The sequence below is a fragment of the Verticillium dahliae genome, genomic scaffold (genome assembly GCF_000150675.1).
Source record: "Verticillium dahliae VdLs.17 supercont1.15 genomic scaffold, whole genome shotgun sequence".
Lineage (NCBI taxonomy): Eukaryota > Fungi > Ascomycota > Sordariomycetes > Glomerellales > Plectosphaerellaceae > Verticillium > Verticillium dahliae.
Window position 1 is genome coordinate 110,468 of NW_009276934.1, and position 14,342 is coordinate 124,809.

Here is a 14,342-nt window from a genome sequence, read left to right on the forward strand (position 1 = left end):
ATACGTGGCGCACTCCAGACAGTATGCCAATGCATACTGGAAACCCGCCCCAGGCAGCACCTTCAAATCAGGCTCGGCGCCAAGAATACACTATCCAGAGTAGATGTTCCTTTCCGTGGGTGCGAGTTCGAGCCTGTCATTGACCAGACAAAGGTGTTGCGATATTGTTCACGTGGTTTTATTTGGAAAGTCGCGATGACGTCGAGGGACCATGAGAAGCCGGGTGTGTTGTCAGGGACACCGAACCTCACTCTAAGGAAACGAAGTCACGACTATGACGGGCTTCACTCAGGACTCATACATTGAGTCGGCCTTGTCAATCGTCTTCTTCACTCCGGGCCTCGATCTCTCCTAGGCTGACAAGTTTGAGTTCTCGAGGCCCACGCCGCTCAACACTAGCCCTCCAGAATCGTCACAGAGCCCCCACGCGGCGTTTCGACGGCGCACAAGATGTCACTCGGCGTCACTTGTGCCGTTCTGGTTCTCGTGGGCATCTTGGTCTTCTGGCGAGCTGGATGTGCGCTGCCTGAATGAATCTCCCAACCGCTCAAACAGGCCTCGGGCAAAGAAGAAACGGTGGTACCGCCACGACGAAAGAGCTGTCAGTACGGATGAAGCTTACGAGCTTGAGACGAAGGATGCACATGTGAAAGTATGTCACCCGTCCTCGAAGGAGCCGCCATTTGCGGTCGAGGCAGTGAACAATCTCAGTACGGCGACTGTAATCTGTAAAACTTTACGTGTGCTTTTATGAGATGCTTTTTGAAGCGGGGGTGTCGGATTGCGTGTCTTGTCTGTGAATCATTTGCGTTCGGGAAGGTCGCGAGATCTGAAAAGTTTAGTCACATATGAGCGTTCTAGTTGGAATCTGACACAATATCAAACTATCATTGCCAGTCACGCAGGATGGATGTATCAAGGCCACCAGCAATACTGTTCAGTCTCTACATGCGACATCTGGCCCCTCTGATCTGGCAAGTATGCAGAGCACCTTGATAGGCATGTACCGAGTCACCACTACTGAATCATCAAGAGCCAAGTGAAGTGTTGTTCATAGCTGAGCCTCAAGTCGTTCATCATAACTATCGTCAAAGGCAAAAACAATCTTAAAGCGCCGTCACGCTCGAAATGGCACACCACATGACACGCACGCTCAGACAGCCGAGATGACGAGTAAATCATCGTGCGGCCCGACAATCTCGCCCTCCTCCACAAACACCCGCGTGACCCGTCCCTTGACGGGGCTGGAAATCTTAATCTCCATCTTGTTGGACTCGATCCAGACAAGCGCATCCCCGACCTCGACCTCGTCCCCCTCCTTGACGACGCACCGCCAACACTTGCCCGGCATCTGCGCACGCACGCGCTCGCCGTCGACGTCCTCTCCCCCGAGTGCGCGTTTCTCCCCCTCGGGAGCCTCGTAGGGGCGCAGGAGTTCCTCGAGGAAGGGCGCGTTGTGGAAAGCGGCCTCGCGCGCGGCCACGACGGCGTCGAGCTCCGTCTTGTTCGCTGCAAGCCACGCCTCATACGTCTCGAGCTCAATGGTGCCGGGTTCGGCGTGCACGAGCGTGCTGGCTCTGCCCTCGCGTACGGCGGCGTCGAGTTCTGCTTCGGAAATGGGGTAGAAGGAGATGCGGTCGAACAGGCGGAACATCCACGGCTTCTTGGCGGCGCCCCCGTTGCTCCTCGTGCTGGTGGCGAGAACCTCGTCCCAGATGGGGATCGTGCGACCGACGAGCTGGTATCCGCCCGGCGAATCCATGCCGTATATGCACATGTAGTTGCCGCCGAAGCCTACGGCGCCGCACGGCGTGAAGGAGCGCGAAGGGTTGTATTTTGTGCCCGTGAGGCGGTGGCGCGGGTCAAGAGGCACTGTGCAAGGGGAGCCAAGGAAGACGTCGCCGAGGCCAAGAACGAGAAAGGAGGCGTCGATAAGAATGTCAGAGACGGCGTCGCGCGAGGGAAGGGCGTTTAGCTGCTGCAGAAAATCGACATTGCTCGGCAGCCAAGGAGCCTTGTCGCGGATGGTGGCAGCGTAGCGAGCGATGGCGGCCTGAGACACGGAGTCGTCAAAGACGAGGGGAAGGCGGAATGATCGTGATGGAAGAGAAGACGGAGTAGACGCGTTCTCGTGGATGCGAAGCGCGTCGAGCATCGTCTGGGGCGAGATGCCTGCTGCGTACTGGACGTGGAGGGTGCGAACACCGGGCGTGAGTTCTTCCACGCCAGGAATGGACTGCTGTTTGTGCCGATCAATGAAAGAGTAAATGAGGAAACTTGTGCGAAGCGAGAAGTCATCTTCGCCAAACTCGAGCAGCATCGCTCTATCACCTGCCTGTCGGCACAGAACCTGACAACCACCGCTTCCAATGTCGCCGAGCAGAGGCTTCAGGTTTTGGTGTGGAGCACCGTGGCCATTGAGAGCAGGAATCTCATACTGTGGAACAGACGCGAGCTCAGTAATCGCCTGCTCAAGAGCGGCATCTCGTGTGAGAGCTTCTTCGGCGCTGATTGCCTGGAACCTGACGCGGTCACCTGGTCGCATTTGGCCGAGCTTCCACATCTCCGAAGAAGCAATAACGCAGAAGACGACGAATCCTCCGAGGCTGGGACCGTCGCATGTCAGGATGACTGCTTCGTCACCAGTGAAGCTGACACTGCCCACCGAGTACGGCGTGTCGTGTATGTTCGAAGGGTGAAGACCAGCGCCGCCACCTGTGCGTCGCGCCCACTGAGGCTTGGGACCCGTCAGGCGGATGCCAAATCGATTGCTATTATAGTGAACAGACCATTCCTCCTCGAAGAGGGTGTCGAGTCCCTCAGCAGCGAAGAAATCAGGGGCACCATGAGGGCCAGGGACGACCGCCACCTTCCAGACGGCATCCGGTTGAACAGGAATAGGGGGCTGAGGGGCTGGAACCACCGAGACCAGTGCATCAGTCGCTGTAGCTTGACCGAGAGGAAGAAGATCGCCCGAGCGGAGGTTACGGCCATTGTGCCCACCAAGTTGGCCCAAGGCAAAGGTAGATCGGCTTCCAAAGACTTCGGGTACATCAACGCCGCCTCGGATGGCTAGGTACATACGGTATCCGTTGATCGCTCTGCCGATAGCCAACGTCTGGCCGCGTCGGACAGAAAGAGCGATGTTCGTCTTCGCAACTTCCCCATCAATCTTCACCTCGACCTCGGCACCAGTTATGGCAACGATCGCATCGGAATGAAAGAGGAGCGATGGTCCCTGAACCGTCATTTCCAGGCCCGCGGCGCGCTTATCATTGCCCACGATGCGGTTGGCCAGCCTGAAAGAGTAATCGTCAAAGGGGCCGGAAGGGGGTACGCCAATATGCCAGAACTTCTTGCGGCCTGGGAAATCCTGGACGGCCGTCTGCGAGCCTGCTTCAACAACCTCAATAACTGAAGCCTCAACCTTGAAGTTGTTCAAAGACGACGTGGTGAAGTCTCCCGACCGGAAAAGTTCAGATCCGATGATTTGGCGGAGGTATCCGAGGTTCGTCTCAACGCCTGTAATGGTCGTCTCAGCCAGCGCGAGTGCCATCTTCTCAAGCGCCGATGCTCGATCATCAGCAACGACGATGATCTTGGCAATCATGGGGTCGTAGGAAGAGGAAACGTCCATGCCAGCCTCGACCCATGTGTCGACTCGCACATTCTTCGGAAGGACTACATCGAGAAGGCGCCCAGGAGAGGGACGGAAGTTCTGCAGAGGGCTCTCGGCGTAGACGCGCACCTCGATAGAGTTTCCATTGACAACAAATCCTTGCTCGCGATTGAGAAAAAGATCATGGCTGTTTCCAGAAGCAATCTTGACCATAGCTTCAACGAGGTCCAATCCGGTGACCGACTCGGTCACGGGGTGCTCAACTTGCAGTCGAGTATTGACCTCAAGGAAGTAGAACTCTTCCGTGTCAACATCGTAAATATATTCGATCGTGCCGACGTTGCGGTACTTCACCGCTTTGGCAAGGCGCTTGGCTGCTTCTCTCATCCGGTCCCGGACAACCAGCGGCACAAAGACGGCGGGGCTTTCCTCGACGACCTTCTGGTTTCTTCGCTGCAGCGAACAATCCCTTTCGCCGGCGGTCGTGAAGTTGCCCTCGCCGTCGCCCAGCATCTGAACCTCTATGTGCCTGGCATTCTCGATGAAATGCTCAACAAACATGCCAGCGTCGCCAAAGTTCGCCTCGGCCAGTCTTTGCACGCTGTGATACGCCTCAGTCAGGCTCTTTGCGTCATTGCACCGACTAAGCCCAATGCCGCCACCGCCGGCCGTGCTCTTGAGCATTACGGGGTATTTGATGCGCTCAGCTTCGGCGAGGGCCTGGTCGACGCTCTCGAGGAGAGATTTGCTCCCGGGAACGACAGGAACGCCAGCCGAGATGGCGACCTCGCGCGCAAGGTGCTTCAGACCCAGCTTGCGCATCTGGTCGGGCGTAGGGCCGATCCAGACAAGGCCCGCATCCTCGACTTGTGAGGCAAAGTCGGCATTCTCAGCGAGGAAGCCGTAGCCCGGAATGATGGCCTCTGCGCCAGACTCTTTCGCGAGTTTGAGGATCTGCTGCCCATCAAGATAGGTCTCTGAGACGCTGTTTCCCTCGAGAGCCAAGGACAAGTCGGCATCACGGACGTGGTGCGCTTTGGCATCGGCGCGGGAATGTATGGTTACGGCTTTGATACCCAGCTTGCGCAGCGTCTTGATAATGCGCACAGCTATCTCGCCACGGTTGGCGATGAGCACCGTCTTGATCTCGCGGGCGAGCCTCTTCGATTCAGCTGTCTGTGGCTTTTGCGACGCCATGAAACCACGCCAGCCTCCAAAAGATGTGATGTCGATGGCGCCCTCGAGGCCATACGGCTCACAAATGAAGCTATGTGCCCAATTGCCGTCCTCGAGCTCGACGGATCCAATGCCGAGAGGCGTCGCGATGGTCTTGACAAATGACGCCAACTCAGACCGGGGCAGATTCCACACCTCGACTTCTATGGAGCTTCCACCCTCACGGACGCGTTTCAACCCAGGTTTCTTGATGGGGCTGCCGGTATCGAGAGAGAAGAGCTGATAGTTGGAGGACGTCTTGGTGGCTCTGTCGAACACGGCGCCCCGGCAGGTGAGGTCTTTGTTCAGGGGAAACCCCGTGAGATGAGCGCCAACAACGACGACGGCAATGGTGGTCTCGTTGATGACATCTTTGACTGGCTCTAGAATCTCTGCCTTGGTAGCTCCCAGCGGCCTCGGCGCCGTGGAAAGCCACTCCCTTGCCAAGGCCATCAGCTTCGGCTCCTGCCACATGGTCGAGATGAGCGTGATGCCAAATGGCAGTCCGTCCGCTCTGAAGCCGGCGGGTACTGACAGCGCTGACCAGTCCAGAAAATTGACAAAGTTGGTATATGTTCCCAGGATGGCGTTTTCTTTGATTGGCTCTCTCTCCAGGTCCTCGATCGTAGGAAACGTCGGTGCCGTTGGCACGAGTATGGCGTCGAACTCGCCAAAAGCCCTTTCAATATCCCTCGTGAGGTCCTGACGACGGTACTCGGCCGCGAAAAGGTCGGCCGCATTGAACCCGCGGGCCTTGAGGACAATGGTCCGCACCGTGGGGTCCATATCCTCCTCATGCGCCTCGATAAAGTCCTTGATCGCAGCGTACCGCTCACCGACCCAGGGACCCTCGTATAGTAGGTTCGCAAGCTCAAACAGCTGCGAGAAGTCGCGCGGCACAAGAGTCCACCCGAGGCTCTCGGCCTTGGCGATCGCCCTGACGTAGGCAGCCTCTTGTTCCTCCTGGCCATACCACTGCGGATCGCTGCAAATGGCCATGCGGCGGCCGCTGGCGGCGGAGATCTCTGGTCGCTTGCGGGAGAACGAGTCGGCGAGGTCGTAGCCCTCGGCGGCGGCAAGGGCCGTTTCGGCATCTTCGGTCGTCAGGGCAAAAATAGAGACGCAATCGAGGCTGCGACACGCCGGTACAACGCCTGCTGTGCTGATGGCACCCCTTGTAGGCTTCAAACCTATGAGATTGTTGAGGCCTGCGGGGACGCGACCGCTGCCGGCCGTGTCGGTGCCAAGACTGAAGGGAACTATGCCCCTGGCAACGACAACGGCGCTGCCAGAACTAGAGCCGCCGCTGACCCGCTCGAGGTCGAAAGAGTTCCTCACAGCTCCGTAAGGTGACCTTGTGCCGACCAGACCTGTGGCAAACTGGTCGAGGTTCGTCTTGCCAAGAACAATAGCACCGGCTGCCTTGAGGTTGGCAACAACGGTCGAATCTTGCTCGAGGGGCCCCTTGGCGAAACTGGGACAGGCGGCGGTGGTAGGGAAGCCGGCAACGTCAATGTTGTCTTTAGCAGCAAAGGGAACGCCGAAGAGGGGGAGCGAGGCCGGGCCAGCAGTGGCACTAAAATCCTCGAGATGGCGCCATTGGGTTTCGATCTGAGCGGGCGTTGCGAGCGAGATCCAAGCATTGGAGTTGCGGCTCTCCTCTGAGGCGCGGAGGGCTAATAACCGTTCAAGGCCGCCACTTGCTCTTTGCGCAGTCGTCCATTCTGGGATGGTAAGGGGAAAAGGTTCGGTGACTGTCACCATCATCAGTCTCTCGGATCAAGATGGTCAGGAAAGGGAAGATGGAGACCATACCAGATATATCAAGCATGATGATTCTCAACAGATGCCGTGACGTTTCTACAGACCAAGTCCCTCTCAGGCGATCTCAAGAAACCTATATAACTCGCCCAGGGCGTCCGCCGCCGTCCACACCCAAGGCAAGTCTCGGCCGAGCCTGCGGGCGACCAGCGTGCCAGATACCACAGGCCGGCGGGGGTTTTGTTGACTGGTTGACTTTATCGAGTCAATGAGCGTTGGCCATTCAGTCTGAACCAATAAGAGAGTGCGGGATGCATTGCCGAAAGAAGAAGTCCACCATCATCAACGTGCTCGCCGTTTGGTTATATGGATTTAGTGTAGTGACTGACGCCTGCTGCAGGGACCGCTTGGTGGGGGATGAAGGAAGCTCGAGGGGGGTCGCGGGGGTGGGGAAGAAGAGGGTGGGAAGGGGGTTTTCTTGAAAGGGGTCCATAGAGGGTGGCAGATTGCCGAACCGTACAGAACAGTCGTGCGAGGCGGCGCCGGCGGGCCCTTGCGCGATAAGGGTCGTCGCCCGACGGCCCCATCAAGGTTGCTTGGGTTGGGGCTGGAGAAATAGAGATGCACACACATTCAACTAACGGATTATATGTACTACTGTATCGCAGTGTCACTCGTCTCGGTAGGAGACGCGCTGCGCGCTGGGTTCTTCCCGGCCAGCCCGAGGGGACACCCGGCGGCCCGTCTCGTCACACCAAGTACGAACTTCGATCTCGGGACCTGGTCGGACGGCGCGGGTTCCCCTCTTTAGACGTAGCGGCGACTTCGCAGGCTGTCAGTGTCAGGCCTGTCGCAAATGGGAGGCTGCCCCGCCATCACACCATAGTATCATACATCTCAACGATCGGAACATAAGGGTATGGTGAAAACAACGCTTTTGTGCTCAATTACAAGGTAGTACAGGCAAGAAATGCAAAAAGGGCCCATCCTGGGCTTGCCAGTTCTGCCACCTGGCGCTGATCCTCTCATCAGCATAAGGCAATCATCTTTCCTCCCCTAGGGTATCATATACGTCCAGATCCTTGCGTCCGTTACTGAAAGCCAGCTCTGTTCTGATGACGATGAACCGCAAGACTTATCGTCTCGTGGAAACCAGTCAAGCTCATCAAGATGATCATACATCACAGCTAATAGATCGCCGCCATAGCAGCCATGGCAAACACCGCTGAAACCACGCCGTGCGAGCGTAGCTGTGCACCGGATGATGGCTCGTTCGTCTGGGCCGCGTCAGCCCCGCTCGTGCCCGTCGTTTGCTGGTCGGATTGTCCCTCCAACGATTGGCCCGTCGGGATGGACGGCTCAGGTTGGGTGACGCCAGTGGAAACAGTTGTCGGTTGGCTGTCAGGCACGGCCGGTTCGGCGCTTGGGCTATCCTGACCCTGTTGCTCGCTCAACGTCGGACGAGGACTAGGGTTCGCCGTCGAGGCTTGCGCTGAAGTCGTCGTCTTCGCCGTGGGCGACGCCTGCTTGGTCGTCTCGTCGGCATTGCTGTTTTCACTCTCAGCACCGGGAACAGGAGCCCTGTTGGCAAAGCCTGTGGAAGTTAGTCAAGAGTGTTCCCAAGAGGCGGGATGAAGATGAAACCTACCGATCCGCTTTTCGTCGGCGTCAAACACAGCATACACATTCTTCAAGAAGAGATCACCGAGGAGCCAGGAATTCGGGACGACCTCATGACCATAAATGTTGCTCGTGCAGACGCCGTCCTTGGGCTTGGATCTCCAGTCCTTGGCAGAGATTGTGTAGCTGACACCGGAGAAGATGTACGTCACCTCTTCGTTGCTGTCACAGGGGACGGTCCAGGTGGTGCCATCGGAAGAGGATGACCCGGGAATGTTCTCGTGGAAAGCCTTGACGTCGCTTTCGGGTCCAAACACGTACGAAGTGCCCGTGTCAATATAGGCGAGCTTGCCCTTGACACCGGCCTTCTTGCCGTCATACGTGAGACCGTCCATGGGAACGGCCCAGTCCCCATTGCTGGAGCCCACATCAGTGTACGTGAAGTCGCCGATATATTTGTCGTTGTTGCAAGCGCCGAAGCTTAGCTCTCCGGTGTTGGGTCCATCGGCTGCCCTGTTGATGAAGACGCAAAATATGTTCTTCTCGAGCGTCTTGGAATCTGCAACGATGTTCATAAAGTTGTCTGATTCGCCACCGGAGAGAGACAAGCCGAGGATACCGTCGAAGGGAAAGTGGTTGAAATCATCAGACGTCTCGTTAGCAACGCCAAACTTGAACTTCAGGTTCATGCCCGCAACGTTAATCGAATCCGTGACCTTGGAGCCCTTGACGGAACCTGATCCGTATTTGACTGAATAGTGCTCGTCGACGCGCTCGAATGTCTTCGAGTCGTCAGGACCAAACGAGTTGTGAAGGCCGCAAGCCGGCGAAGCACAGTCAGAGCCCATAACCCAAGATGTACCCGCACCGGTGTCGACAAGCATGTACAGCTCCTTGCCCTCTGATCCAAGCTTGGCCTGAACAAAGTAGGAAAAGTCTGAGCCATCCTGCCAGATACCGGCACCGTATTTCTGATCGGTCTTTTCCGGCTCGATGACGCGGTACACATTTTGTCTCTTGGCCAATGCGTTCGACTCGTCCGCCAGAGGCGTGGGCTGGTACTTGGAGTACTTGCGAAGCAGCCTGGAAACAGTCTTGGCTACTGGTTCGGACTCGAAGCCTCGCTGCAGGGCGTTAACGATAGTTCATGACAACTCAGTGGGTGGTTCACACATACCCGTTGGCCGACGGGAAAGGTCGAAGGCTTGAGAGCCCCAGAGGCCCGAATGGCATTGACGACGTCTTGGGCCGTACCATCTAGTTGTGCCCTCTTTTCTGCCTTGCAATCATCGTCTTCATCGCAGCGGTAGTTCGGAAACCAGGGGAAGAAGGCATGCGACACCGTGATCCATAGCGACAGATGGAGCAGGACCAGGGCGGAACGCATGACGAGCAAGGTGTCTGGCGAAAGGAGTTGCGGGTTCCTGCAATTGAAGCTGAAGGAACCTGGTTGGAACTGTGGTCGGGTATGCTAAGATAGGAAACGCGGAAAATGATTAGTTTGCCCAGCTGGCGGGGCAATCAACCTGCTCGGGGCTGGTCGGCGTCTTGAGAAAACGTAGAGAGGCGGTCGAGAGTGCCAGACTCAGGGTCGGAAGTATTTGTCGACGGTAATTAGATATTACGATAGTGGAAGCATTGAACTGGAGCCTTCAAAAGGAGAGCTCGGGCATCCGAAATGCAGAAGCAGGGAAATGTCAAGGCACTGTACAGGGACAGGGACAGGGACAGAGATCGAAGAAAAAGAGACGACAAGAGAGTAAACACGGTCGGGACGAGTGAGGTGCTCCAGGGATCCGATATACAAGGTGGAATGTAGCGAAATGTCGAGTGCGTAAATGTGCGACGCAGGATCCAATAAGCGGTTGAAATGCTCTTCTCGTATGGCTGTAACGATGGCGGACACAGGTTCCAGTTGCGGGCTGAGACAAGGGACGCCACCAGCAACGAGGCTCGAATGGGTTCGAGACACAAATGGCGGGACCCGAAGCGAGGCGAGCGGCGAGGCAGGCTGGAGACGGAGATGCAGAGTACTGGTATGCAAACACAATGGAGAAGAGAACCCGAATGCTTCTGTTCGACAGTCTAAGGACGAGACACCCACAGCCCAGCAAAGAGATGGATGAAAGAGACGGGTCGAGGACCGGAAGGATGAGACCGAAGTAAGGGACCAAAGGAACGAGGAGGTTGGATCCTCTTGGGGTGGGGGAGAAGGGAGGTAGAGGAGGAGGTCGGAGGGGAGGCCGGTGGTGAAGGGGAAGGCAGGCAGACAAAGCGAGAGGCGAGAGGCGTGAGACGACAAGAGACGAGAGGTCGGCTCCGCGGTGCAAAAGGGCAGGAGCCGGGGCGGATTGGCTCCAATGCGCGCAGCTCTGGCACCTTGGGCGGGGACACCATGCTCGCATGTACCTCACGCGCCGATTTTCGCGCCAGGGATACCCCCACACTTGACCCTAGAGTGGCCATCCTCAGAGGATCGGCGAGGAAAGGGGACACACTTCTGGACCATCTGAGGTCCTCAAAGAGCTAGAGAGCTTGGGGAGTTCGACTTGGCCCTGGGGCAACGACGGGTCGAGCGGGCGACTGTGCGGTTCGATCAGGGGTGCCCTGGAGCGGAGGAGCAGCGTCGGGCGTCTCTCGTCCAACCACCGTCGGATTAGCTGCAGCCGTGCGGCGCGTTGATCTGGGCAGACAAGGTCGGTACATGGCGGGATCTTGGATCCCTATGGCCCTGTCGTCGTCTGAAGCTCTGATTCTGGTGGTCAGATGGGGCAGACCCTGTTGGGGATTAAAGTCGCGTCGTGTACCTGCGCGAGTCCCGATTCGGACGGCCTAGCCGTTTGCCAACCCCAGCTCCCTGTCGGATGAGCAGAAATCTGGACAGAGACGCCAGAGAAGAGACGGGAGCTACAAGACAGGCTGTTGCTCAACATTTCGGGCTGGCCTGCTGATGAAGAGCAAAGCAGAGGAAGCTCAGTCTTAGACTTGAGACCGGCTTGAGTGACACGGCGTGGTGGCTTGAGCTTCTGGACAAAACGCAGCGCCACCCCACGAGCCCTGCACAACACAACAGAGAACCTGGTCAGATACGAGAAATGGCGCCTCCGCCGTTCGTCACTAAAAGGAGAGCGGCGTCAGGCACTGCACTGCACTATCAGCGCTAATACGCAAGGGGCTGTTGGCTGGTTGGCCAGTTGAACCAACCAGGTGCTCAATGCAACCGGCCCTTCTCGGACTTGTCCTTGGGACCAGTCCTCGACAATCTTGCCAAACCAGGTGATGGACCGTTCATCATAATCAGCAAACCGATCATCTCTTTACTTATCGCGTAGGGACCTCAATGTGCAAATCCCCCAAAGGTGGCACGGATGTGATGACCTGTGAACAGACCATGTCTTGCAGCAGATAGAGGCAGGCCCTAGCAAGCCTCAGAGGTTCTTGCTATCGTACCTTTGCACCTTGGCTGAATCATCATGCTCGCCGTGGTCGCGAACCATTCCTTTGCATCAGATTGCCCTTCGCTCAAGGAGCATCGGCTTTCTTAGTGTAACAATTCCTCTCCTGTTGAGCCGCGTCGATGCCATGCCATGAATATCTTCCAGTCGGGGTTTGCAAGGATTGAGCAACTCTCATCTCTCACTGCCTGCCGTGCGAGCCGTGCCAGGGCCTGCGAAGGTTTTTGGTCCTGGCGCTATCAACAGGTTCCCACGCTTGCTCACGAAGCGCATGGCTGACTACAGAGAGTCGCAATTACCGCCCCTGATTTACTCCTGTACTCGTGGCCAGCATTCCAGCAATGCCAGCCTGAGTGAGACATCGGCAGCGGCGCGCTAATATCGTAGCTCCAGCCCTGTTCCCCCGTGGTGCCGCAAGCCCATCATCACAGAAAATGCGAAAGTTGTCATGCCACCTGTCAAGGGCGTCCGAAAGCAGCAATCCGTGTTGTCCATCCACTTGACGATGGAAATCAGAATTTCTCCACCGCTGGCTGGCCATAACCCGCATTCCACCATTGGCAGATCCCGATCTCCTTGGGCTGTGTCTCCCTCTATCCCCATGACCACTAACAAGATAGCATCCGCCGGCCGTGCGGCCTTGGCGGATCTCTGGGAGATTGAGATGAAGGCCGTTAGTTCTCGAACCGTCAGTGGCGGGGGAACACCCCTGGCTACAGGTAGCCCAGCAATAATACCAGAGTTTCAGCCTCACGTCCGTCACATCTGCCAAATCATGACTTCAGCCAAGGAGCCCCTTCGTCGGGGGGAATGCGCCAATCAGACTGGCTTGGAATTTGGTATTCCCAAATGAGCTCTGCCTTCGTGCTCAGAGCCTCGCTACTGCTTCGTCTAGCCTCTCTGATTGTCCAAACTTGTTCTTTCTCAAGGCCATCGAACCCGACCTTCCGAATCCGGCCAAAGGAACCTCAGCACTGAACTCGGTAAAATGAGATACCAAGCTGGGGTGAGAATGAGTACTGATATGTTGTGCCAGCGGTGAGTGTTGTTCGCAATCTGCGTTGAAGAGGACGAGTTTCAGCCACCAATAATCCCGCTGCTCGCTTTGCCTCGATTCTGGTTGTACCATTGCCATGCGGTCTCTAACACGCGGTGGCTTGTCGAAGCGTGATCTCCATTGTTGTCGGGCTCATTCAAAAGCTTATGATGTGTCGTTTTGAAATGGTCCAGATCCTCGATCTGGAGATCCAATGTCGCAGCTGTAGTGCGCAGGTACCACCACACCGACTCATTCGTCCATCGATAGCCCTCAGCTGTATCGAGCAGGTTTCGAAAGACATTGAGTCTCGCAGCGTTATCGCCTCTCATTTCTTGGATGTGAGCGAGCATTGACCAGCCAGATATGTCATCGTGATGAGCGAGGCTCCAGACTTCAATACTGTTCTCCAGGGATAGGATATCTTCCTTGGTCAAAACGTGTCTGGATATCTTGAGGAGCCACCGTGCGTGACACCATGCATAATAGTTCCGGGGATGCCACTCGCCCGCGGTCTTGACTATGTCGAAGCCGGCTCGGATATCGACCGCATGACCAAAGTTCCGATGTTGCTCGACCAACCATCGGCGATGGCTCCATAGCGTTGGTGATTTGGTGTGGCGATGGAGACGGCTCGTCAAAAGACTGTCGACGAACCAGCTTTCTTGGTAGAGTAATATCCGACAGTCTCGGTGTTGGAGACTGGAGATTCTACCGTTTTCTAACCTTTTGATACGAGACAACAGGATGCGTTTCCTTGTATTTGCAGCTGTGAGGTTCTCTGCATCCATCAGAAGCATCACCGCCGTGGCCGAGAGGATGTCATTTTCCGCTTGTTCAGTTGTGTTTGTGTGGGCTCTGGCGATTTGATGAGCTACAAGAAAGGCTTGTACTAGACGTAATTTTGGTATACCGATGGCGTTCTTGTCTTGAAGCAGATTTTGACCAGGCGGCGTAGGGTGACTTCGTCCTAGAATCTCGATTTCGAGCAAGCCCGCCGGGTCGTTACTAGGGTCATCTGGTGGAGCAAGAGCTCGTGAGATGTCCTCATACACCGCCGTGTGATCGCCGGACTTCAAAAATGCAACAACCTCCTTTTCCAGAGCGCGAGACATTTCAGAAAAGGCATATCGGATCTTGATGCACGCATACGACAACGTGATGGCCCATTGTCGGAATGATATGTATGCTGCTGTGAGCAAGGTGGGGGTGTATTCTGGCCAAGGTCTTATCGGCTGCCCACTCCAGTTACAGGACCTCTGACCGCCCGGCAGAAGTGGCGCATGCAATTCGCGGGGCGATGACATAGCACACGATTTTCAGGATTGTGCCATCTGACTGACAGCTCCTGACCCAACCCACAGAACCCAACTGTTACGACATGCACGAATAGTCCGACATCACGACGCTCCGCCAAACTGAGCTAAGACTGCCCGTCATGCCTTCTCTAATGCTCATAATATTTGCCGTTGAGCTGTCGGTTCGTGTCATCGACAGCATCGGCGCAGCGACGATCAACAACCTGGGAAGGTTACCTTCACCAACCTTAAAAGTTGCTGCATCTGCCCTAACTCGGAAGCCAAGCTTATGGACTCTTCTAGGCTACCTTTCCCCTCGTAAAGCTCCAGAACGGCGA

General features: G+C 56.3%; 3 protein-coding genes across 3 annotated transcripts; all 3 read right to left on the reverse strand.

The window, feature by feature from the left end:
- Positions 1-1,153: 1,153 nt before the first annotated feature.
- VDAG_06924 (urea amidolyase) lies at positions 1,154-6,665 on the reverse strand (the record flags this gene model as incomplete). The annotated part of the gene is made up of 2 exons (XM_009655829.1): positions 1,154-6,588; positions 6,650-6,665. The coding sequence occupies 2 exons, from the start codon at positions 6,663-6,665 to the stop codon at positions 1,154-1,156; spliced, it is 5,451 nt and encodes a 1,816-aa protein (XP_009654124.1).
- Positions 6,666-7,782: 1,117 nt separating this feature from the next.
- Positions 7,783-9,602, reverse strand: VDAG_06925 (PEPAd; the record flags this gene model as incomplete). Its single annotated transcript, XM_009655830.1, has 3 exons — positions 7,783-8,189; positions 8,244-9,339; positions 9,393-9,602. The coding sequence occupies 3 exons, from the start codon at positions 9,600-9,602 to the stop codon at positions 7,783-7,785; spliced, it is 1,713 nt and encodes a 570-aa protein (XP_009654125.1).
- A 2,264-nt stretch (positions 9,603-11,866) lies between these two features.
- Positions 11,867-13,902, reverse strand: VDAG_06926 (uncharacterized protein). The gene has a single exon (XM_009655831.1). It carries the CDS (start codon positions 13,819-13,821, stop codon positions 12,748-12,750), a length of 1,074 nt encoding a protein of 357 aa, XP_009654126.1. The 5' UTR covers positions 13,822-13,902; the 3' UTR covers positions 11,867-12,747.
- Positions 13,903-14,342: the final 440 nt, after the last annotated feature.